Source organism: Anolis sagrei, chromosome 1, assembly GCF_037176765.1.
Source record: "Anolis sagrei isolate rAnoSag1 chromosome 1, rAnoSag1.mat, whole genome shotgun sequence".
Classification (NCBI taxonomy): Eukaryota; Metazoa; Chordata; class Lepidosauria; order Squamata; family Dactyloidae; genus Anolis; species Anolis sagrei.
Window position 1 is genome coordinate 257,322,073 of NC_090021.1, and position 23,555 is coordinate 257,345,627.

At 41.4% G+C, this 23,555-nt stretch overlaps 1 protein-coding gene across 1 annotated transcript; it reads right to left on the reverse strand.

The window, feature by feature from the left end:
• DEPDC7 (DEP domain containing 7) lies at positions 1–23,292 on the reverse strand. The gene is made up of 9 exons (XM_060766542.2): positions 23,171–23,292; positions 16,303–16,696; positions 8,541–8,671; positions 6,847–7,024; positions 5,723–5,937; positions 2,554–2,696; positions 1,719–1,844; positions 1,546–1,624; positions 1–379 (listed from the first exon to the last, which is right to left on the reverse strand). Exons 1-9 carry the CDS (start codon positions 23,241–23,243, stop codon positions 165–167), a joined length of 1,554 nt encoding a protein of 517 aa, XP_060622525.2. The 5' UTR covers positions 23,244–23,292; the 3' UTR covers positions 1–164.
• Positions 23,293–23,555: the final 263 nt, after the last annotated feature.

Here is a 23,555-nt window from a genome sequence, read left to right on the forward strand (position 1 = left end):
TTTCTCAATGACAATATGTATCAACAACTTTAATTATTTTTAAAAATAATGTTATTTCAGGTGGATTCCACCAATATTTACAAAACAAGTTTATTTAAATACAAAAAATCTCTTAAAAGATACATGTTTCAAAAGAGCATTGATCATTCCTAACAGGTCTAAAATTAGAAAGCTTCATCAGAACATCTCTCACCAAAATACTGCAAAAAGATAGTTGGGTTACTAGCATAGAACTGATCCAGCAACTTCTTTCGTTCTTTGGCAGGAAGACTGGAATCGCCATCAATTGTTTTTAGCAGACACACAAGTTCCTTTTTTGTAGTCTTCTTAGCACTGTTCGTATATTCACTTTCATCAAGCCGCTGGCAGAAAGTATATCCTAAAGTAAACATGAAAAAGCATTCACAGAAGCCTAGTAGTAACTCTTATTATTTCTACAGAGCTTTTCCTAAGTGCTCATGCTGCATTCGCATATCAACAATCTCCATGATAAAACATTAAGACGAAGGCCCATGAGTACCTTTATTTGAAGGACTGTTAATAAAGACTGATTATCTTACCTAAAATCCAACCTATTAGCTTCATGACTTCCCACCAGAGGGAAGTCCAGAGGGTAGAACACTGCAAAAAGCAGGAGAACAGATCATCCTATTCTGGAGAAGTGGGAATTTACTACTGCCAATTTTTGATAAAGTAATTCTGAGGAGCCCCGGTAGTGAAATGGGTTAAATCCTTGTGCCAGCAGGACTGCTTACTGAAAGGTCAGCGGTTTGAATCTGGGGAGCCTCCCACAAGGATGGTAAAACATCTGGGTGTCCCCTGGGCAACGTCTTTGCAGACGGCCAATTCTGTCACACCAGAAGCAACTTGCAGTTTCTCAAGTTGCTCCTGACACGAAAAAAAACCCAAACAAAAACAAATTGAAGTGTGCACCAGGGCCCGCAAAAGTGAACAAGAGGCTAATGCAGTCTGTATATCCCATTACCCAAACTTCATCAATATTACGGTTTTAAATAGAATCATATTTGATGGATCCAATGCATCACCAACCAAACACCTCTGCTCTACTGAGATTTCATTAGCCCCACAGTTATGTGTTAGATTGGTTAATTTATCTCCTTACAATAGGTGGATATCTGTATAAGTATCAAACAATGCAAATCAAGAAGTTTATTTATGGTTCATTGTGTTCCATTTTTGTTATTGTTTTAGTAGGATTTTATGTTTATATTTTATGATATTTAATTTTGTTGTATGGTTTTCCTTTCTGGCAATGAATGTTTTGCCTTACTTTGGAAACCACCCTGAGTCCTCTTGGGGAGGACGGTATATAAATAAAGTAGATTGTGCTCAAAGTGGTCCAGTATGTACATGAGCTGGTTCTCAAAGTTACTAAGGGAGTATAAAAATAATGATTATCTGGGTTGTTGTAGGTTTTTCAGGCTGTATGACCATGTTCTAGCATTGCTTCTAGAACATGACCATACAGCCCAAAAAGCCTACAACAACCCAGTGATTCAAGCCATGAAAGCCGACAATGGTTACCTGTATTGCGGTTGGCATCTTTCCCTTGCTGAATGGCTACAAGCTTGTCACTAACCATTTTGTGCAGTGTCCCTGGAATCTTGAATGAAGAAAAATAATCGATGTCAGTTACTGGCAGCTCAAAAATGACTGAATAACAATCTGGGGCAGAGGAAAGATTTTCAGGCACTTACCTTTAAGACATCTTTTTGGTAGTCCACCAGAAACAAAACCAGAAGGTCTGTTTTTCCTTTAGACAAATTTTTGTTGTCGATGATAGCTTTAGAGAAAGTTCTTTTCACAACCATCCGGTTATCACTCTAAAGATGAAGGGGATGGAGAGCAATGAATGAAAGTTAGTGCTGCACTGGGATTCCATTTGCCACAGCCACCTAACAATCATACTCATTTTGAAACACAGAAAACTAACTAGTTAATTAATATAGCTAGTCCTCCACATTCACTGGGGTTAGAGGCACAGGATCACAGGAAATGTGAGATAACTGCAAATATTTTTTTAAAAAAATTAAATGAATAGCTTTTCAAGAATCTCTAGGTCCTCCACTACAATTTCTGCTGGAAGTTGACTACAGAGTCACAATGAATTATATAGGGATTGCAAGAGAGACCATAATACTCAAATCTACAAAATCTGGAGGACTGTTTGTAGTTTTCAGTAGTCTTAAAAACCTTTTCTGAACAAACTTTGCCAAGAAATCCATGTGATAAGGTCACCTTAGATGGGAAACAATTTGAAGGCACACAAGAACACGTTGCATGAAATAAGGCAAATTTATTCTAATTACAGAATTAAATTTGCAAAAGAATAAGACCCTAAAAGTACCTTCCAACCTAATATTTAACAGTCCTGCCATTAATAATGGATAGAGGAAGGAGCTATGTCCCAGTAACATCCAAACCACTAAAAACTGCATTAGAAACCTCCCTGGCTTGACCCTGAAAGCCCCTCCCACGTCCAAGGGACCTTCCTTCAGAGCCCTGTTTTCGTGTTCAAGGGGTGATACTTGCCTCTGACTGCAGCTTAAGCTCAGAATTCTGGGCCATAACAGCCATGAAATAAATGAGCCTCCGAAATTCCTCTCTTGTTGGACTATCTAATAACTTCAAGTAGAGCTGAATGGCTTCCAGAGCTTGATCAGCCTTTCCATTCACTGGAAGAAACCAAACCAAAAAATGATGCAGTTTAGGCAGAACACAAACTTTGTATTGCATTTCTGCTGAAATGCCAACAAGTACACCACCACAGACTTGTCAAGTTGGGTAGTAAAACATGCTACCACTAAGCTCCAGCATGAACATTTTAAAAGAAAAGTTTTCACCCCGTAAATTGAATGTGAGAAAACAGTTGCTTGCTGAAGAATGTAGATAGTCATCTAGAAATCTGGAATAGATAGCCATTGAAAGCAGCCTCTTTCCCCCTTCCCTTTTGATCAGATCCTACACAGGCCCCACTTCTTTTTACGTGTAAAGATGAATGGACTTTTATTCTGTGGTGATACTTATTTATGATGAATAGACATTTGATGTACTGAATGTTGCCATGTGCATTTTGAACTAAAGGGACAACAGCGGCAGCAAAGGAGCCCCCAGTGGCGCAATGAGTTAAACCCTTGTGCCAGCTGAACTGCTGACTGAAAGGGGAGTGGGGTGATCTCCCATCTGTTAGCTTAAGCTTCCCATGCGGGGACATGAAAGAAGCCTCTCCAGGATGGTAAAACATCCGGGCATCCCCTGGGCAATGTACTTGCAGACAGCCAATTCTCTCACACCAGAAGCAACTTGCAGTTTCTCATATCACTCCTGACATTAAAAAAAAGAATGATGGCTATATACTACTCTCTGCATAAGAAGTAATTCAGCTCTCAGTACTATTTCCTAGAGGTAAAGAGCAGGCAGGGAATTGTCCTTCTCTTTGCTTTTATATACACATCTAGTGCCATATAGACACTGCGCCACCAGGGAGCCCCCAGTGGTGCAGTGGATTAAACTGCTGAGCTGCTGAGCTTGTTGACCAAAATGTCTCAGGTTCGATTCTGGGGAGTGGTGTGAGCTTCCGATGTCAGTCCCAGCTTCTGCCAACCTAGCAGTTTTAAAACATGCAAATGTGAGTAGATCAATAGGAAGGTAATGGTGTTCCATGCAGTCATGCCAGCCATATGACCTTGAAGGTGTCTACGGACAACGCCGGCTCTTTGGCTTAGAAATAGAGATGAGCACCAACCCCCAGAGTCGGACACGACTGGACTTAATGTCAGGGGACAACCTTTACCTTAACCTAGTATAGAAACAGACTGTCAGACTAGAGTACCTCAATCGTCATCATTCTTGCCTTTTCCCCAGTGTGGGCCTCAAAGTGACTTACAATAAATTAAAAAACATACTGATAAAAATATATATGATACAAATTATTTTGGCAAACAAACAGTATTTAGGGGGGAGGGGGGAAGAAAAGGCCAAATCATCATAATTTCCAGTGTGTTTCTTAAAATTTTAGAGAGTTTAGAACAAAAAAAGGAAGTTTTATTTATACTTTTTCTAGCTTTGGTGACTGTGGAACTTCCAAACAGCCCTATAACCCAGGATATCAAGGCAGAAAATTCTACATTATCTGAGTGTGGACTCAAACAACCCAGTTCAAAGCAGATATTGTGAGATTTTCTGCCTTGATATTTTGGGATACAGGGCTGTGTGGAAGGGCCCTGTGAGCCTCCCTGAGTGCCCTTCGAGGTGAGAAGGGCAGGATATAAATGAGGTAAATAAATAAATAAATAAATAAATACACCTATTATGCAGAAGAATACATGTATATGCAGAGACATTTTATGCCACAAAGATAAAGGAATAAATTTGTGAAACTAGTAGCTAACTAATGTACATGATCTCAATATATCATCACCAGCTAACCTGCTAATCCATTTCTTACTAAAATATTTGATGCTTAGCAAGATAAGCAACATTGCAGTCTTCTGAAATTGTTTCCTGTCACATTCCATAACATACCTGCAGATCTAATTAGCATTCTAGGTAACCATTCGCTGTAAAATAATGATTAATCCTGACAAATTGCTAGCAGATTGTTCATATGTAAACTTCTCAATTGGCCAAGTTATTTTGCTTTCTAGTGGTAACACCACAAGCACAAAACCACAGCTTATTTGAACAAGAACAGCATCAAGATAGAAATGCTGTGATAGAAATGCAAGAAAAGCAGGTTCAGCAACATCAGTTTAGAATCTTTGTCAATATCCATTAACCTAATTTTTTTTGCTATGTACGTTTACATTCCAAAGACCTTTTAGAAACTATGCCTCATGGTTAGTAGTATTGACCAGGTCAGGAAACATCACCTTTTCCCTATGGTTGGATTGTCTATTTATTTTGTTTAGTTAATTGTGTCTTGTTTAATGTCGATGCTATTTTGTATTGCTTTGTTACTGTGATTGTTATTGCTTGTATTGATGTATTGTTGGGCTCGGCATCATGTAAGCCGCACTGAGTCCCTTGGGGAGATGGTAACGGGGTATAAATAAAGATTATTATTATTATTATTATTAATAATAATAATAATGGCATTGAATGTTTGCCATTTTTTGTTGGAAACCACTCTTGAGTCCCCTTGGGGAGATAGGACAAGACATAAAGTTTTATTATTTTATTATTATTACATTCCATGGGGAACAAATGAGACAGAGGTATTGTTACCATTCATCTAATTAGTTGATACCGATTACGACAGAACTGATCATAACTTTGATCATGCCATCAGTTTTTTATCTAGCCTCAGAGGAAGCTTTCTGTCTCCAGTCACAATCTACACATTTACCCAAAGGACTCTTTGGGAAGAGAGCAGAACTCCTTACATCACAGAGGAGCCATTACAATGAGATACCTAATAAGCTGACCTTTGATCCTATCTTCCAACTCCGGTTTTTCTTCATGCCAGCTTCTTGACCACTCAGAGGATGCTTAAAAACCACAACCCACCTTCCTTCATCTTAAGATGTCCTTTCCAATTATTACTTTGGCTTATTTCCTTTGCCCAAGGCAACACAGAAATCACCTCTTTATCTCTGGATGGCCCCATTTGACAAGGCAACTCACTTTGCCCTCAGAGGTGTGGGAGCCAATTAAGTCTTTGGCCTTCTGCTGGGCATTCCTCAAATCTTTGGGGACTTACCCAGCAATTCAGCAATTCCAAGGTGGATATCAGGCGCATGTTTTAAGAGTGGCTCCTTTCTTTGGCCATAGTATCTTCCAATAGTATCAAACAGCAGCAGCTTCCCAACCTTGACTCTGTGAGGCCCATCAGGCAAACTTCGGCTTACATCAACCACCATCACATCTGGGAGATACTCCAGGCAGTCTATTGCTGCTGATAGCCATTCATCTGCCCTAAAAAGGAGGAGAAATGAGGATGTTGCTTCTATCCCAGGAACATGTCCCATTGAAAAGGATGACGCATTAGACCCATTGAAAAGGATGATGCATGATTCTTCTTTACCATCTTTTCTGAATGAAGAAACCAGTTATCTTTGAAAGCTTGGGTGATTAATTTTGCATCTTTTGGTTTGTCTGATAAAGGCATCATTGCAATGCATGCATTAGATTTTGGATCCTGAGTAGTTGATTTTTTTCAAAGAGAAATCAAGGTACAATTCAGGCTGAGATTGAGTGCGGGGAAAAGAAGATACCCTTTGCCAACAACCATTCTTCTGGGGCCCTTTTACACTACAGAATTATAGTATTATTTTACCATCCTATAGGATCCTGGGAAATGAAGTTTGGTGAGCCTTTCTGGCTGAAGACTGTTTTTATTCCTCCCTCAACTGCAAATCTCAGGATTTCATAGGATGGAATGACAGCAGTAAAAGTGCAATCATAGTGTTATAATTGTGCAGCGTGAAGGGCCTGTAGTTCAAACCAGAGTTTCTTAAACTATGGGCCCTGACCTCAAGTTAGCTCAATATTGCGATCCCAAAAAAACTGACAACAGTAGAGGGTTTCTGTTTGCAGTGGACTCTGGATACAATGCTTCAGCTGTATTTCATAAAAAGAAAAATCAGCCTGTTTAGGAGTCTTGCAAATGCTGATTTATTATCATTAGAAGTTTAATTTTAATAACTATTTCATATAACTATATACTCCGGGGTGCGAAAAAAATTCCTTGAAGAAAAGGGGTCGTAAATGGAAAAAAGTTTAAGATGCCCTTGGTTAAAACAGCCCTTTTCTCAAAGCTCTACCCTCTCTAAGTCAGCAAATGGACCTTGTCTTGCCTTTCTGTTCATACACGTCAGTACTTACTGAGAGTCACCAAAAGCTTTGAGAATATCTCGATCCAAGTAGTTGTTTGCGATGCTGCTACACTGAGTCTCCTGCTTTGCTCCTGTCTTTTGGTATTCGAGCAAAGAGTCAAGCAATGGAAGATCTATGAGCTGCAGAAGGCGTGCAATTGTTTGTTCTCTCCAGACTTCGCTGATAACTGAGGCAGGGAGCACAAACGAAATAGCAAGATTGTTAGCAGAAGTTATTTAAGGATCAAAAAAGTAATTCAGCATTTCAGTATTTGTCTTTTAGCCTAAGAGATTTAATACTTCACTGACAGAATAACTTAAGGGACCTACTTCTCGTATTGTCAATAGAATAAAAAGAAAGCAGCAATTAATTGCAATTTATGCAGCTAGCAGCAAGGATTTTAAGATATCCCAAATGCTTTACATTCCTTCCTGTGCAAACTGGAAATGATCTTTTCTGGACATAGAATCCAATCACATAAATCATGCTAATAAGGATGGAAAAAGAAAGGCGGCCTTGTTAAAGCCTTCTGAGCCGGAACAATGGCACGCTTAGCTTCAAGTGCCCTTGAAATAGTGAAGGATTCCGCAGCTGAAAACAAAGAACTTGTCTGCTGCCTATATTTTCTAATCAGTACTATTTTCTGCACTTAATGGTTGTTATATAATTTTCATGTGATGTTTTATGGTCATGTATCATTTATGTTATATAGTGCACTGCAGTGTCTTGTAAGCCACCCAAGTCCCTTTTGGGAGATGGTGGCGGGATATAAATAAAGATGACGATGATGATTATTATTAATGCCAGAGTATGTTCTTGCTCAGAAAAAAGAGGTGACAACAGAAAATAAGAACCATCTTGTTTTAACCAGCTATGTTTGTGATACAACCAGAAAAACTGGAATATTTGCAACACTGATGGCTAATATGCCACATGACAAGCTCAAGTAAAGAGTGGTACATTTTCAGCCCTCTACCCCTTCCATTCACTTGGGATAGTTTTCCCTCCTAATAAATGGAGGAAGTAGAGAGCACAACAACACTTGATTGGAGAAATAAACAGGAGTAGGAATCTTTGTTTCCATCGAGGAGCCTATGTTCTCACGAGCTGTCAGTCAGGGCTATATGCCAGCAGTGGAAAGGCTTGAAAAATTCCTTTTACTATAGTTTTAGGAATCTCCCAGGCATGGCCAGGCTTCTCTAAGCTCACAAAGAGCCAGATGTTACCATACAGTATGCTTAAGGTCCCATCTTGACCTTTATGTCATGGCTCTAAGGGAATCATGTCATAGATAAGGCTTTTGCTTTCATTCCTTATGTCTCTCCACCCCCTCTTGAAACATGTCATTTTCTCCCTCCCTCTCCCATCTTCTCTTCCACTTTGTACCAGTTACCCTCCTCTGCCATACACCATCACTGCCTCTTCTCTTCGGCTGTGCCACAAGCTCTTATTCCTTTTTGTGGCATGGAGCCACTGGTTGAGGCCTTTGCCGGAGGTTGGCAAACTAATTTCTCCTGAGAGACAATAGCCATCTGTTTGGATTCAGCAAACATGGTACACAATGTATTCCTTTTATTTCGTGCACTATTTTATAATGGCTATTGTGCTGGGGGGCTTACATTTACAAGTTTCCTACAGTTTAAAACCAGGCAGCGATTCTTTTCATTGTTTACAAGCAGTTCTGAAATCTTGACATCACTTACTTTGGCGAGACAAACTTGAAGAGGTGGTTACTTGAGGGGAATTAACAGGCTTTAAGCTCAAGTCTTCCAAGAGGTCCTCCAAGCTCTCTGCCTTCACAGGTGTTGTGCTAAGTAGTGTCCTTTTTTCTGGTCTGAGGCAAGAATAAATAAAACTTTGAACTCGACATTATTCCAATTAAAAGACGAAGTGAAATATTAGCTGAAGTTTGTCCACTCCAAAGGGAATGAGAAACAGGAAGATGAATCCACAAGATACAAATTTGTTGTCACATTTTGGTTGGCTTAAAAACAATGATGTGGATTTTGAAGTGTTTTGTATAGTCCAAATGGCTATTTTTTCCCACTAATGCAGGTTTGTTAGTCAAACGATCAGAATCAAATTTCCATAATGAACAACAGGTCTATTTCCCATACCCTTTAGTTTTACATGAACTACCAGACTGAGGATACTGAAGTATAGTACCAAGGGGTGAACCGTGGGGAAGAATGGCACCCCACATCCCATCAGCATAGACTTCTGTTTGATTTTTTTAAAATCTGTGAGGCCATGCACAACCTGGGGTGGTGGACATGGAAAAATTGCTCTCACTCCATGGAGAATGGGAACCATTTGGAAAATTGGGATGCAGTTGGGCATAAACCAAGATGACAACCATTCCAGGTCTCACAAAAAAGTTGATGTGCCAACTCTAGCAATTTCCTACTCCTGCCTAAAAACATCTGCATTGCCCATAAAGACAGACAGAACCCAATTCCACACTCAACTCAGAGTTGAAGTGCTTTTTGATCTGTATACAGTGTTCTCTACTTATTTAACTTTAAATAAACCAGAACACACTGAGGCTTTTTTTCCGTGTCAGGAGCTACTTGAGAAACTGCAAGTCGCTTCTGGTGTGAGAGAATTGGCGATCTGCAAGGACGTTGCCCAGGGGACACCTGGATGCTTTGCCTTCCTGTGGGAGGCTTCTCTCATGTACCTACATGAGAAGCTGGAGCTGACAGAGGGGAGCTCACGCCGCTTCCCGGATTTGAACCACCAATCTTTCGGTCAGCAATCCTGCTGGCCCAAGGGATCAACTAATTGAACCACCGGGGGCTCCTAACACAGTGTTCAAATTCACACACACACAATTATTCTGCAAACTCTTGAACTACAGAAAAAACACAACATCACAAGTGGAATTACTCCCATGCAATTGTGATGATAAATAAAACACCCTTCCAAAAAGAAATAGGTTCCTGGCTTATTTATATTTCATTCAGCTATACAGTCTGAAGAAAATGGATACTTCCAGCAGTCCGTACCCTTAGATGACTGCACCTCTGGAAAAGCTCACAGGTTTTTCTTAAAGATAAGCCCTGATTTCTATGGTTACACTAGGCATAGTTCAGCTACCTTTGATGCCCTTTTCTATCCTGTATGTTACTTTTGTTGCTTAAAGCTCAGTATTTCAATTCATTTCTCAATCACATGCTCTAAGCCTATAGAACCAAACAGTTTTAGCTCATTTGTCCCCTGTGGCTCCATTTCGTAAGAGAGAACGGAGTTTCCTTATATAGAAATGTATTTGAATGAAAATACTAACACATAATTATTCTAAAAGAACTATGTACATTTATACAGAAATGATTCCCACTAAGAGAGCCAGCATGATTTAGTGTTTTGAGTGTTGTACCAAAACTTTTTTTTTCATGTCAGGAGCGACTTGAGAAACTGCAAGTCGCTTTTGGTGTGAGAAAATTGGCTGTCTGCAAGCATGTTGCCCAGGGGACGCCCAGATGTTTTGATGTTTTACCATCCTTGTGGGAGGCTTCTCTCATGTCCCCGCATGGGAAGCTGGAGCTGACAGAGGGAGCTCATCCGCACTCTCCCCAGATTCGAACCTGCGACATGTCGGTCTTCAGTCCTGCCAGCACAAGGGTTTAATCCACTATGCCACTGGGGGCTCCAAAACTCAGAAGCCATGTTTCAAATCACTGCAAAGCCTTGGAAACAACTATGTGACCTTGGATAGGTCACACTGTCTCGACCTTAGAAGAGGCGGTACTAAATCTCAAAAAACGAAAAAACAAAAAAACAAGGACAGGGTCTCCATAAGTCAGAGTTGACTTGAGTGCACATGACTACAGCAGAAGTCCTACTAAATCCAATGGCACTTACTCTCAAGGTAAGTGAACATTGGAATGCAGCCAATTAGCATTTTAATAGAAAGTCATGCAAGAATGAGATTTCATATATTCATCTAGGCCAGTGGTTCTCAACCTGTGGGTCCCTAGGTGTTTTGGCCCACAACTTTCAGTTTACCAGCTGTTAGGATTCCTGGGAGTTGAAGGCCAAAACATTTGGGGACCCAGAGGTTGAGAACCACTGATCTACTGATCATACTACAGTGAGCCAAATGAGTTTACTTGTGATATATGAGAAGGATTCAACTGAAACTTGGAAAGAAGGTGCACATCAATCATAACTCTTATGTCACGTACAAAAGTTCACACTCTTAAGTTCCATCTTTGTATATAGCTTGGATTCATACTCAAAAGGCATTTGACAAAAACGAACTGTTAATTTCAGTCATTTAAAATCCTCAAATAACCCCTTGCTCTTTAACTTTAATTATTCAATGTAACTAAATCTTGACCTCAGATGCACCATTTTCCACATTAACTTGGCTCATAAAAACAGCATTCTACCCAAGAGCGTAATTGCAGGCAACACACTGGCAATTAGTTATCTTTAAGTGCTACTAACATCCAGGTGTAATTATAAACTCTGGCTTGTAATGTGACTTCTCTACAACAGCTATTTGCTACTTAGTTTAGCCACTGTATTATAGATTTGTTTTGTTTAAAACATTCTAATTGCACCACGTTAATATATCAAATGAAACAGAAGGCAGAAGGCATTTAATAGCCTATGCCAATGGAAGTAGATTTTTAAAAATCTAAAGGAGAATCATTTAAATTATATAGATCAGGAGGGAGCGACTGTGAACTCTTAAATATTTGGGTTGCAATTCTCATGAGCTATCAGTGCTAGCTCTGCTGGCTAGGAGTGATGGGAACTGTAATCCAATGCCATTTAGAGAGCCATGGTTGCCCAATACCACTACAGCTTTTACTTTATTCACTTTTAAGCTTTAGGAAGATTGTTACAATCCTGCACCCATTCATTCATTCATTCTAGTTATGCATTCCCAGGTTCAGTGCCATTACTGTAGTGGTTCGCAACCTGTGGGTCCCCAGGCGTTTTAGCCTTCAACTCCCAGAAATCCTAATAGCTGGCAAACTGGCTGGGGTTTATGGGAGTTGTAAGCCAAAACACCTGGGGACCCACAGGTTGAGAACACTGCATTCGTGTACAGGGATAAGAATTGTGCGGCCTAACCCCATCAAATTATAAAACAGTTAACCATATGAGCAATGAAAACACATAAACAATAAAACAGATTAAAACCATATAAAGTGTCGAGTCTTGATGTCATCCTTATCCAGAGTCATTTTCCAAAGTTCAAAGTCATTATTCAGGCTGTTGAAGTCTAATTCCATAATATCTTATTCACCAGACGCCTGTTTGCAAAGCCAGGTCTTAAGCTTTTTTTCTAAAGACCAGGAGGGATGGAGCCTGTTTGATCTCTTTGGGGAGGGAGTTCCACAGCCAAGGGGCCACCACTGAGAAGACCCTGTCTTTCACCCCCACCAGTCTCACTTGCGAAGGATGTGGGACCGAGAGCAGGGCCTCCCCAGCTGATCTTAAAGCTCTTGTTTTACTAAATTACTTATTTTGTACTACACTTCCCAGGATCCCATGTTGGGTTTGATTTTACTGAGTTCTTTTTATCCAGAGTGCTGGAAGTAATTTATTCATTTATTTACTTATATATCTATATCTATATCTATCTATCTAAAATCTGGCAAATGCAACATAAATTGGGAAGCCAACTTGAGACTATGTATCACCCTGTGAAAACTGATGATACTTATGTTTTTTAGAATAGAAAATATCAACCCAGAGATTTAAGGCTATATGTCCATTTGTCCCTTCAAGTATGAAGTGTGGAAATGAACCACAGTTTCAGAAAAAGGGAAGCCCCTGCTGGAACAGTGGGTTAAAGCGCTGAGCTGCTGAACTTGCTTACCAAAAGGTCGCAGTTTTGAATTTGGAGAGCGGGGGTGCGTTCCCGATGTTAGCCCCAGCTTCTGCCAACCTAGCAGTTCGAAAACATGCAAATGTGAGTAGATCAATAGGTACCGCTTCTGTGGGAAGGTAATGGCGCTCCATGTAGTCATGCTGGCCACATGACCTTGGAGGTGTCTGCGGACAACGCCGGCTCTTAGAAATGGAGATGAAATGGAGATGAGCACCAACCCCCAGAGTGGGACACGGCTGGACTTAAAGTCAGGGGAAAACCTTTACCTTAAGAAAAAATTGGAATTCTGTCCTTGTGAACCCCTTAGACCCAATCAAATAAAAACAAATATTATATAAAGGGGTAGAAGCTTCATTTTGCTTTGCTGAGTAGTTACATTGGCGCCACTGAGCAAAATCCACACTGAGTTCTGCAAGAACACAAATCTTCCTGCGGTTGCTTATGCTCACAGCTTTGCCTCTTCTCCAACCTCAGCTCCTTTCTAAACTGTATATACAGCTCTAGGGATGGCAGCCAACTCTTAGAACTACAAAATCCACTGGCTTTAGGACCATTCCAAAGTTTTCCAGAAACAAAAAGCTGCAAGTACCAACATACCCAAGGCAACATATGAGCCTTAATTCTGAATAAACCTGCACATCTAGCTGCAAGACAATAGTCTTAAAAACCTAGTAGAACATCACAACGAAGTCTACAGTATGGGAATAAGGACTCAGCTCTTTGGGCCAAGCCTTGCCTCCTAAGGTCTGGTTTGAGGCTACAAAGCTTATACTGCTGCTCTCCTAAAGTTCATATATTAACAAGAGATACTTTACGGTAAAGCTTTGGTCCTGCCCACATGTCCTTGGCCTTTCACTGACATGGTGATGAAGTCCATAGGAATGTCTCTGAAATGTAAGTCAAATCCTTAGACTACAGGAGGTTCCCCACCCTTGTTACATAACTTAATTCCTAGGAAGTGTGCTTAGGATTATGCTTGGTGGAAGTTGGTACCCATTTGGACTGACAGGGTAGAGCGGCTTAGAGAATGCAAAGCCAAAGTCAATAGTAAGCACAGCCCAGTTAAGTCTGCTTTTATCCCCTTCCTCCTGCCTTGCAGCAACACTGCAGACCTTAACGTTTCACACAGGCCTCAGGACACTTTTGTCCCTTCAGACGTTTTTTAGAAGAACAACCCCGAAATCCCTTACCAGAGGCCACACTGGTTGGGGTTTGTGGGAAGCCCCCATGACAACATGAAAAACAGAAGGCTAGGATCATGAGAAGTGGCAAATGGGAGGTGATGTGCTAGTCGTCTTTAAATATTTGACGGGCTGTTATGTAGTAGACAGAGTGAACTCATTTGCTGTTGTTCAGTGGAGGCTACCCAAACCTATAGATTCAAACTACAAAAAAAGAGAGAGAGAATTCAACTGAGCATTAGAAAAGTAAGAATTGCTTGGCAGTGGAATAGCCAATCAGAGAATGTGATGGAATTCATTAGATATTTTTAAGCACCAGTCAGATAGCCATTCCTTTAGATTTAGATTCATGCAGTAGTACGAAGTAGACTAGATATCTGAGTTGCTGTGAGTTTTCCAGGCTGTATGGCCATGTTCCAGAAGCATTCTCTCCTGACATTTCACCCACATCTATGGCAGGCATCCATAGATGTTGGAAATTAAGTAAGTGAAGTTTATATATTTGTAGAAAGTCCAGGGTGGGAGAAAGAACTCTTGTCTGCTAGAGGTACATGTGAATATTGCAATTGGCCACCTTGATTAGCATTCAATGGTCTGCAATTTCAAGGCCTGGCTGGTTGCTGCCTGGGGAAATCCTTTGTTGGGAGGTGTTAGCTGGCCCTGATTGATTCTTGTCTGGAATTTCCCTGCTTTTTGAGTCTTGGTCTTTATTTACTGGTCTGATTTTAGAGTTTTTATTACTGGTATTCAGATTTTGTTCATTTTCATGGTTTTCTTATTTCTGTTGAAATTGTCCACATGCTTGTGGATTTCAATGGCTTCTTTGTGTAATCTGACATTGTAGAGTTGTTAGAGTAGTTGTTAGATTCTTAGGTCCAAAGGATATACATGACGGGGTGCAGCGGTCGCTGTATTCATTGGCGATGGTCTCAATGCCCCCCGCCCGGGCCACCGCCACATAGCAGCTCTGGAAGCCGAGGTAGATGCCCACCACCGACATGTTGCCAAAGAGGCCGGGCCCTCAGGAGGAGAGGCGAGCCGAGTGGTCCAGCATTTCTGTGTTCTCAAATAATAATATGCTAGATATCCCTTGAAATTCTTTCCAACTCTATTATTACGTTTTCTGAATACACCTGAACCCACAGCTGTAATCACAGAGAGACGTCTACAGTCATCTTCTATAATTGGTCATGCTGATGGCTTACTGACTTCTTACATTTTGGGATGAAGGCTGTAAAAACAGGGAAAAGTTTCCCCTTGACATTAAGTCTAGTTGTGTCCAACTCTGGGTGTGGTGCTCATCTCAATTTCTAAGCCGAAGAGCCGGCGTTGTCCTCAGACGCCTACAAGGTCAAGTGGCCAGCATGGAGCGCTTTTACCTTCCCGCCAGAGCGGTACCTATTGATCTACTCACATTTGCATGTTTTCGAACTGCTAGGTTGGCAGAAGCTGGGGCTAGCAACGAGAGCACACCCCACTTGCCACATTCAAACCACTGATCTTTCGGTCAACAACTTCAGCAGCTCATATAAGCCATATGGTTTAACCCACTGCGCCAGTGAGGGGCTCAGACTATGAAAAAAAAAGATAGTCTGCTTGACTATCAGAGTCAGTGAGAGTGCAAGCTCACTATAATGAGGGGAGAAATGAAGCTATAAGCTATATCTATATGGCTTATATGAAAACATGGGCAATTAATGTCCCAGTATTATCTATAGAGTACCCCTATTCTTTGAGATTTCCTGGAGTTGGTCAAGAAGCATTGGTAGCATGCTTTAGCCAAAAAGTGCTCTCAGAGAGTTGCTGGTGGCCCTACGAATGAGGTCTAGAACCTGGAGTTTGGTTTGGAAACCTGCTACAGGCATGCTTCTGTTAAACAAAGCCTCTGATAAAGAAATACTTTTTGACAAAGTATTTTCACACCTGTTTAATTGTTTAACAATATTGACATCAGAAGGCTGAAGAAACACAAGCTTTTCTTGTTTGCACTAAAGAATGCAATACAGCTTAAGCCGGAAAAGAAGGGATTTACTCCAGTTGATTCTCTTTCAACTAGGTGTTGTTGTCTACAACATGCAAGATAAACTGCAGCTGCCTCCAAAATCCCTTACTATGTAAATGGCAAATCAGAGTTACAAATCTGTATTTGTTCTTGTATGAATAGAGTAAGATGAGTATATGGTGTAGTGGTTTGAGGATTGGACTATGACTTGGGGAGATCAGGGTTTGAATGCTTGCTCAGCCATGGAAACCACTGGGTGACCTTGAGCAAGTCACTCTCTCTCAGCCTCAGAGGAAGGCCTCTAAACACATCTTGCCAAGATCAAACCATACTAGATTTCTCTCCACAAGTTGGAAATGGTGCACAACAATAACAACAGATAACAGGGAAAATGCAACATCCCATTCTCCTACACTCCATTTGGAACTGACCTTTGTCGTATAAGATAGTTACACTCTTTTCCAAAGGGGCTGTCCATTTGGTTGGCAGCACCGGGGAACCTGTAGAGGCTGCTGCTGCTGTCCTCAAACACTGATCGTTTGTCTTTTCCAAAGACTCGGGTAGAAACAGCCTCAAACACTTTGTGGTCCATCAATACTTGACACACTCTTACAACTTTAGTTCGTGAAATATCTACATTACCAAAGTATTTGTTCTGGAGAAGGTGGGCATAGACAATGTCCACGGCATCAGAACCAATAAAACAGTCATTATAGCTCTTCAGGTTTTGACGCCGCTTTTTCACTTCAACTTGAGTCTGAATTGCGTTGATAATGCTGCTCCAGACATATGTGGCTCCGAATGGTCTCTGTGCCAAGCTGAAACCTAGACAAGCAATGCAGGTGAATTATTGCCAAATATATGTTCAGTTTTCCAAGCTTATTACAGACTTACCCAACTTGTTTTTAATCACTTCCAAATATATGCATGAGTTATGAAAGAAATATTAGTTGGCCATGAAAGTCTCAGCCCTCCTTTATGAGTGGCATTTTCTAGCATCATTTCTGAAGTTGCTCATAAAAACAATGTTGTGTTTAATTCCACTGCACGAAATTCGATTTTAGACAAGTACTTAGGAGTTGTTGCAGTGCCAAGTACTTTGTGGATAAATGACTACAGCAGGATCAAGGAACCAGAAGTTACTGAATTCTGATTTCCATCATTCCTAGGTCTCCTGATTAATGATCAGACATAATGGGAGCAGCAGCTCATCAGCATATAAACAGCAAAATATTTTCTACCCCAGACTGAAGTATTATTGTTACGTGCCTTAAAGCTGACTCTGACTTATGGTGAATCTACTATAGTCTGTTTGCCAAAAACTTTTGAAAGCAGTGGGTTGCTGTGAGTTTTCCGGGTTGTGTGGCCATGTTCCAGAAGCATTCTCTCCTGACGTTTTACCCACACCTATGGCAGGCATCCTCAGAGGTTGTGAAGTCTGTTTGAAACTAGGAAAATGAGGTGTATATATATCTGTGGAATGTCCAGAGTGGGAGAAACAATTCTTGTCTGCTTGAGACAAGTGTGAATTTTGCAATTAGCCACCTTGATTAACATTGATTGGCCTTACAACTTCAAAGCCTGGCTGGTAGCTGACTGGGGGATCCTTTGTTGGGAGGTGATTAGCTGGCCCTGATTATTCTTGTCTTGATTTCCCCTGTTTTTTTAGTGTTGCTCTTTATTTACTGTCCTGATTTTAGAGTTCAAAGGAGGCTTCCTACTGCCTTCTTCTTGGATTGAGTTTGTGACTTCCTGGTCCTCTGAGTCCTTCACCAACTCTCCGTCTGCTACACCATATTGATATCCAGATAACTATTTTGTTATATTACTGCTACACCAAACTGATATAGAGCTAGATATTTTCTTTACATAGCTGTGTGCTGTATTGAAACAAGATTAGATTAATTGGCAAAAGGCACACACATAGGTGCCTGCCTATACATGTTATGTATTTTTAAGTACTATACTTTACTGCAGAGCTTAGATATTTTTTTTGTGGGATTACAGCTTCCAAAACTTTCAACCAGTAAGAGCAAATAACAACTTCAAGAATCCACTATCAAAATGTAAAAAATGCCAAATCAGCTTTTTCTTACAAACGTTATATACACTTTAAAAAAATGTAATATTAAGAGAAAAAACAGGTGCGGAGTACAGGTGCTCAGAACTTTCTGTATAATATTCAGAAAATGCAATTGTCATTGAAGCTGAGAAACTGTGATAAATGTCAGGGCTCATTCTGACTACCCAAGGCTTTGGAGAGTAGTCACCAGAGGACAGCAATTTCCTCCAACCTTGCTGACCTCCAGATATGTTGGACTCAAGCTCCCAGTAGTCTTGCCTAACATAGCCAAAGGCAAGAGATCGTGAGAGGCCCTGGTGTCCTTTAGCTTCCGGAAGAGGAAAACCACCTGTTGAAATCACTATTTATACCTTTTATATCAAAATCATATATTGTAAAATGGATTTTTATTATTAAAACGAATACCTTTGACATACATATCTAGCACAGACTCTCATTTAATTTGTTATGACCACAATTTATGATGCCTAAAGAACGCTGGGACACCAGGGTGGAACATATAAAGGCTCTCCTTGAAATACTTAATTGGGAGCTCTCCATACTGTGAAAATCAGGCCTGGAAAACTAATATGCCACAGCAAATTCTACTTAAATGAAAGATAATTTCATTTCCAACTTTTATACAGTAACTGCTCTACAATTAACTAAGCACTACTGTTTTTCTTACCATTAATATCTAATAAACCCAAACACGACTAATAGTGCATCTACACATAGAATTAATGCAGTTTGACATCATATTAACTTCCATGATTCAATGCTATGGAATCCTGGGAGCTGGAGTTTGCTGACATATCAGTAAATAATAATAATAATAATAATAATAACCTTGTAGAACTACAATTCCCATGAGTTGGGGTTGTGGTGGTGGAGCAATGGGTTAAACCCTTGTACTGTTGAACTGCAGGTTGGCAGTTCAAATCCGTGGGATGGGGTGAGCTCCCACTGTTAGGCCTAGCTCCTGCCAACCTAGCAGTTTGAGAACATGCAAATATGAGTAGATCAATAGGTACAGCTTTGGCAGGAAAAGGCAAAAGATGCTCCAAGCAGTCATGCCAGCCATATGATCAGGCGATGTCTATGGATGCAGGCTCCTCGGTTTGGAAATGGAGAAAGCGCGCCTCTCCCAGAGTCAGAGATGAAAACCGCCTCCAGCACCAGAAATGAAAGGAGAAGCCTTTGTCTGCATGTTTGTCATTGTAACAAAGCATTGAATGTTTGCCTATGTCTGTTTATATACTGTAATCTGCCCTGAGTCCCCTCAGGGAGAAGTGTGGAATATAAATAAAGTGTTATTATTATGACTCCGTAGCATTAGCAATGGCAGTTAAAATGATGTGGAAGTGCATTAATTCTACAGTGTAGATGCAGCCTAGAAGGAATTTTTCCGGCAGATTTCCAAACTGAAAGAAAAGAATTGCATCTCCAATAATAAAAAGTCCGAAGTGATTCCCAGCACCTGAAGTTTCCAAAAGAAAAAAAATGCTTTTTTGTGTGTACTGTAAACAGCAATTTGTTAATGCCGTGTTTTGGTTTTACAGGCGACAGCAAATACCGCATAAGGAAGACAGGCAACCTGCAGGTTAACCTTTGGCTGCCTCAGGCCATTAGCAACTTTGGGTGAGTTGCTCAAGTATGGGGAAAAAGAGCAACCAATAAACCACCTGTTGCCTTTTAAAAGAGGAAGGATTTCTTAAAGGCAGAAATGCTGGGGGATAAAAAGTCAGAATATATCCTTTTGCAGAACTTTTTCTTCTTGTGTGAACAAGAATGGAGAGAAAACTGCAGCCAAACATTGCAATAAAGTCAATAAGAGGCACAGCCAACTAGGAGGCCAGCCTGCCTAGTGGAAAGGTCAGGAAAACGCCAACATAGAAGTGGGAGGGAAAGTGGAGGACGGTCCCAAGGGCAAGGCCATGTCAGGGCAATAACTGCATGGGTACACAGACACTTTTTTGAGAAACTGCAAGTCACTTCTGGTGTGAGAGAATTGGCCATCTGCAAGGACGTTGCCCAGGGGACGCCTGGATGTTTTGCCACCTTGTCAGAGGCTTCTCTCATGTCCCTGCACGGGAAGCTGGGGCTGACAGATGGGAGCTCACCTCTCGTGGATTCAAACTGCCGACCGTCGGGTCAGCAGTTCAGCCGGTACAAGGGTTTAACCCATTTGTGCCACTATGGGTCCTTGTCACAGACACCGAACCCACTGAGACTGGAGCAAAGCCAACAGGCAGTGCCACATATGTCCTCCAAATAGATAAAGCTACTTACCTCTAGAGCAGGCATGGGCAAACTTGGGCCCTTCAAGTGTTTTGGACTTCAACTCCCACCATTCCTAACAGCCTCGGGCCTTTTCCTTAAGCAGCTGAGAGGGAAAAGGAAAAGGCCTGAGGCTGTTAGGAATGGTGGGAGTTGAAGTCCAAAACACTTGGAGGGAGGGCCCAAGTTTGCCCATGCATGAACTATCTCGACCTACTAATTTGCATATGATTTTTGATTGGCCAGCCTCAACATTATTTCTACAGTTCAGGTGCACCCTTACTGAGTTATGTTATGTTATTTATGTTTCATCTATATATATAAATCTGTTAGGTTGGTTCAACCGGACAGCAAAACTCCACAACCCCCCAACGAAACTGTACCAAAATTGCCATGCCCATAACACAACCCACAAGGTACAAACATATCTACTCAAAATGAAAAACAACACAACAACACACTCACAAAACGGCAAAACAAAAAAACTCCAAAAAAAACCAACGAAACTTAAACAAAATTCCCATGCCCATAACACAACCCACAAGGTACAAACATATCTACTCAAAATGAAAAACAACACAACAACACACTCACAAAACGGCAAAACAACAAAACTCAAAAAAAAAAAAACCCAACGAAACTTAACCAAAATTCCCATGCCCCTAACACAACCCACAAGGTACAAACATATCTACTCAAAATGAAAAACAACTCAACAACACACTCACAAAACGGCAAAACAACAAAACTCACAAACCCCCCAACGAAACTTAACCAAAATTCCCATGCCCATAACACAACCCATACGGTACAAACATATCTACTCAAAATGAAAAACAACACAACACACTCACAAAACGGCAAAACAACTGAGCATGCGCATTGGTGCCCAGCCGCAAGTTCCCTGGCGCGCGCACACAGTTCCCTCTGCGGAAGCCATGCCCACTCCAAGCCCCGCCGCGCCGCTTCCCGCACACACACCCCCCTGCCGCAAGCACACACACAACCCCACGCTCCATCACTCCCCACGGCGCACACACACACGCAACCCCATGCTCCATCACTCCCCCCACCGCCACACACACACGCGCAACCCCACTCCCCCCCCCCGCTGCAGCACACACACACGCAACCCCATACTCCATCACTCCCCCCACCGCCACACACACATGCGCAACCCCACTCCCCCCCCCGCTGCCGCACACACACACGCAACCCCACGCTCCATCACTCCCCCCGCTGCCGCACACACACACACACAACCTCACGCTCCATCACTCGCCTGCCCCAATCTTACCTCCTTTTACTTCACGCCACCTCCAAACCCCAGCCCGCCCCTTCCCGCCCTGTCAAAATCCAGGAAAGACAGGAAGGAAGGAAAGAAGGAATAAAGAGAAAGGGAAATAAAGAAAAGGGGGAAGGAAGGAAAGTTAGAGAAAGAAGGAAGAAGAAAAGGAAATCAAAGGAAAGATGGAAGGAAAGAAAAGAGAGACAGCAGAAGAGAAAGAAAAAGGGGGAAGGAAGGAAAGAGATAGAGAAGGAAGAAATGAGAGACAGAGGGAGGGAAAGAAAAAGGGGGAAGGAAGGGGGAAGGAAGGAAGGAGAGAAGGAAAGAAAAAAGGGAATGAAGGAAGGAAAGAGGGAGTGAAGGAAGGGGGAAGATGTAGAGAAAGAGGGAGGGAAGGAAAGAAGGAAAGAGAGAAGGAAGAAAAGAGACCAGAAGAGAAAGAAAAAGGGGGAAGGAAAGAAAGAGATAGAGAAGGAAGAGGAGAAGGAAAGATGGGAGGGAAGGAAGGAAGGAGGGAAAGAAGGAGAGAAAGAGGAAAGGTTGGGTAAAGGTTGTTATTTCTATGATTATTATGATGCTATTATTCCTATGAGACCCTTTTAGGGGGAATGGGAGAGGTGTCAGGTCCCAGAGGCAATGCATTGCATTATTGTTATTGTTATGATGGTGGTGAAATAAAAGGAAATAAAAAGAGAAAGAAGGAAGCAAACAGGGAGGGAAGAAAGGCAAAGGAAGGAAGGGGGAGGGAATAAAGGAAAGAGAGAAGGATGAAACCAAGTAGTGAAAGAAGGAAAGAAAGAAAGAGGTAGAGAAGGAAGAAAGGAGAGAAAGGGGGAGGAAAAGGGGGAAGGAATAGGTAGGTACCTCTCTTTCATAATAGTCCAGATATCTACCTCAACTTTGATAAGTTTTACTATAGGCCACAGCAACGCGTGGCAGGGCACAGCTAGTAATCTATATAAATAAATTTTTAATGTTCGTTTGTGGGATTAACATAACTCAAAAACCATTGGACGAACTGACACCAAATTTGGACACAACACACCTATCAGGCCAATGAGTGACCATCACTCTTAAAAACACTGAAAACACAGCATATGGGGTATATGCACATGTGTTGTAATGTAATTTTTGTTTTTTGGCTTTTTAAGTCTCTTCTGTTGTGTTTTTATGTATATACACATATGGAAATGAGAACCAACCCCCTGAGTTGGACATAACTGAACTTAATGTCAGGGGAAAACCTATGTGTATATATGTGTGTTTGCATGTGTGTATATATATATGCAAACACACATATATACACATAGGTAAAAGTTTTCCCCCGACATTAAGTCCAGCTGTGTCCAACTCTGGGGGTTGGTGCTCATTTCCATATGTGTATATACATATATACACAAATATACAGACACACATATACACACACAAAACACATATACAGACTGGGCCACAGCAATGCGTGGCAGGGTAGTAATAAATATAATAATGATGATGATGAATTAATTCTACAGTGCCATGCAACCATTGGAATTGTACTTTGGTGGGACCCCAGAACTCTCTGGCAGAAAAACCTTCAGACCTAGGTCAAACTACAACTCCTAGGACTCCACAGCCCCAAGCCACGGCAATTAAAATGGTGTCAAGCTGTATGAATCCTACGGAACTTTACCTGGAGGCTTGTTGGCCGGGCTGTATATGGCGCAGAGATTCAAAGCTGCCGCCTTCTCCTTGACTGAAGCCATGGCTCTGCTGCTGCTGCTGCTGCTCCTGAGACCAAGTCTCAATGACTGCAGGGAGGGCTCCGAGTGGCGCGAGGAGGAGTTGGGGCGGGGAAAGGGGCGGAGCCTCTTCCGAGTCGCAATCTCCTATTGGCTCGTGTTCGTTCTGAGGGCGGAGCCTACTGCCCGGCTAACATTCCGAAAACAAGATTTTCTCCTATAACAGTAAATAAAAAAACAGAGTTTTTTCTATAACAATAAATAGAAAAACAGAGTTTCTCCTATAACAGTAAATAAAGAACAAAACTCAAACACAGGGGAACTCCAGACAAGAAA

Coding starts and splice junctions, on each gene's coding strand:
- DEPDC7 (XM_060766542.2), bottom strand. CDS start 23,243: ATGGCTTCAGTCAAGGAGAAGGCGGCAGCTTTGAATCTCTGCGCCATA. Junction 8,672..16,302: donor AACTATCTTATACGACAAAG/GTCAGTTCCAAA, acceptor TTCTTGCCTCAG/ACCAGAAAAAAGGACACTAC. Junction 1,625..1,718: donor ACCAAAAAGATGTCTTAAAG/GTAAGTGCCTGA, acceptor TCTTCATTCAAG/ATTCCAGGGACACTGCACAA.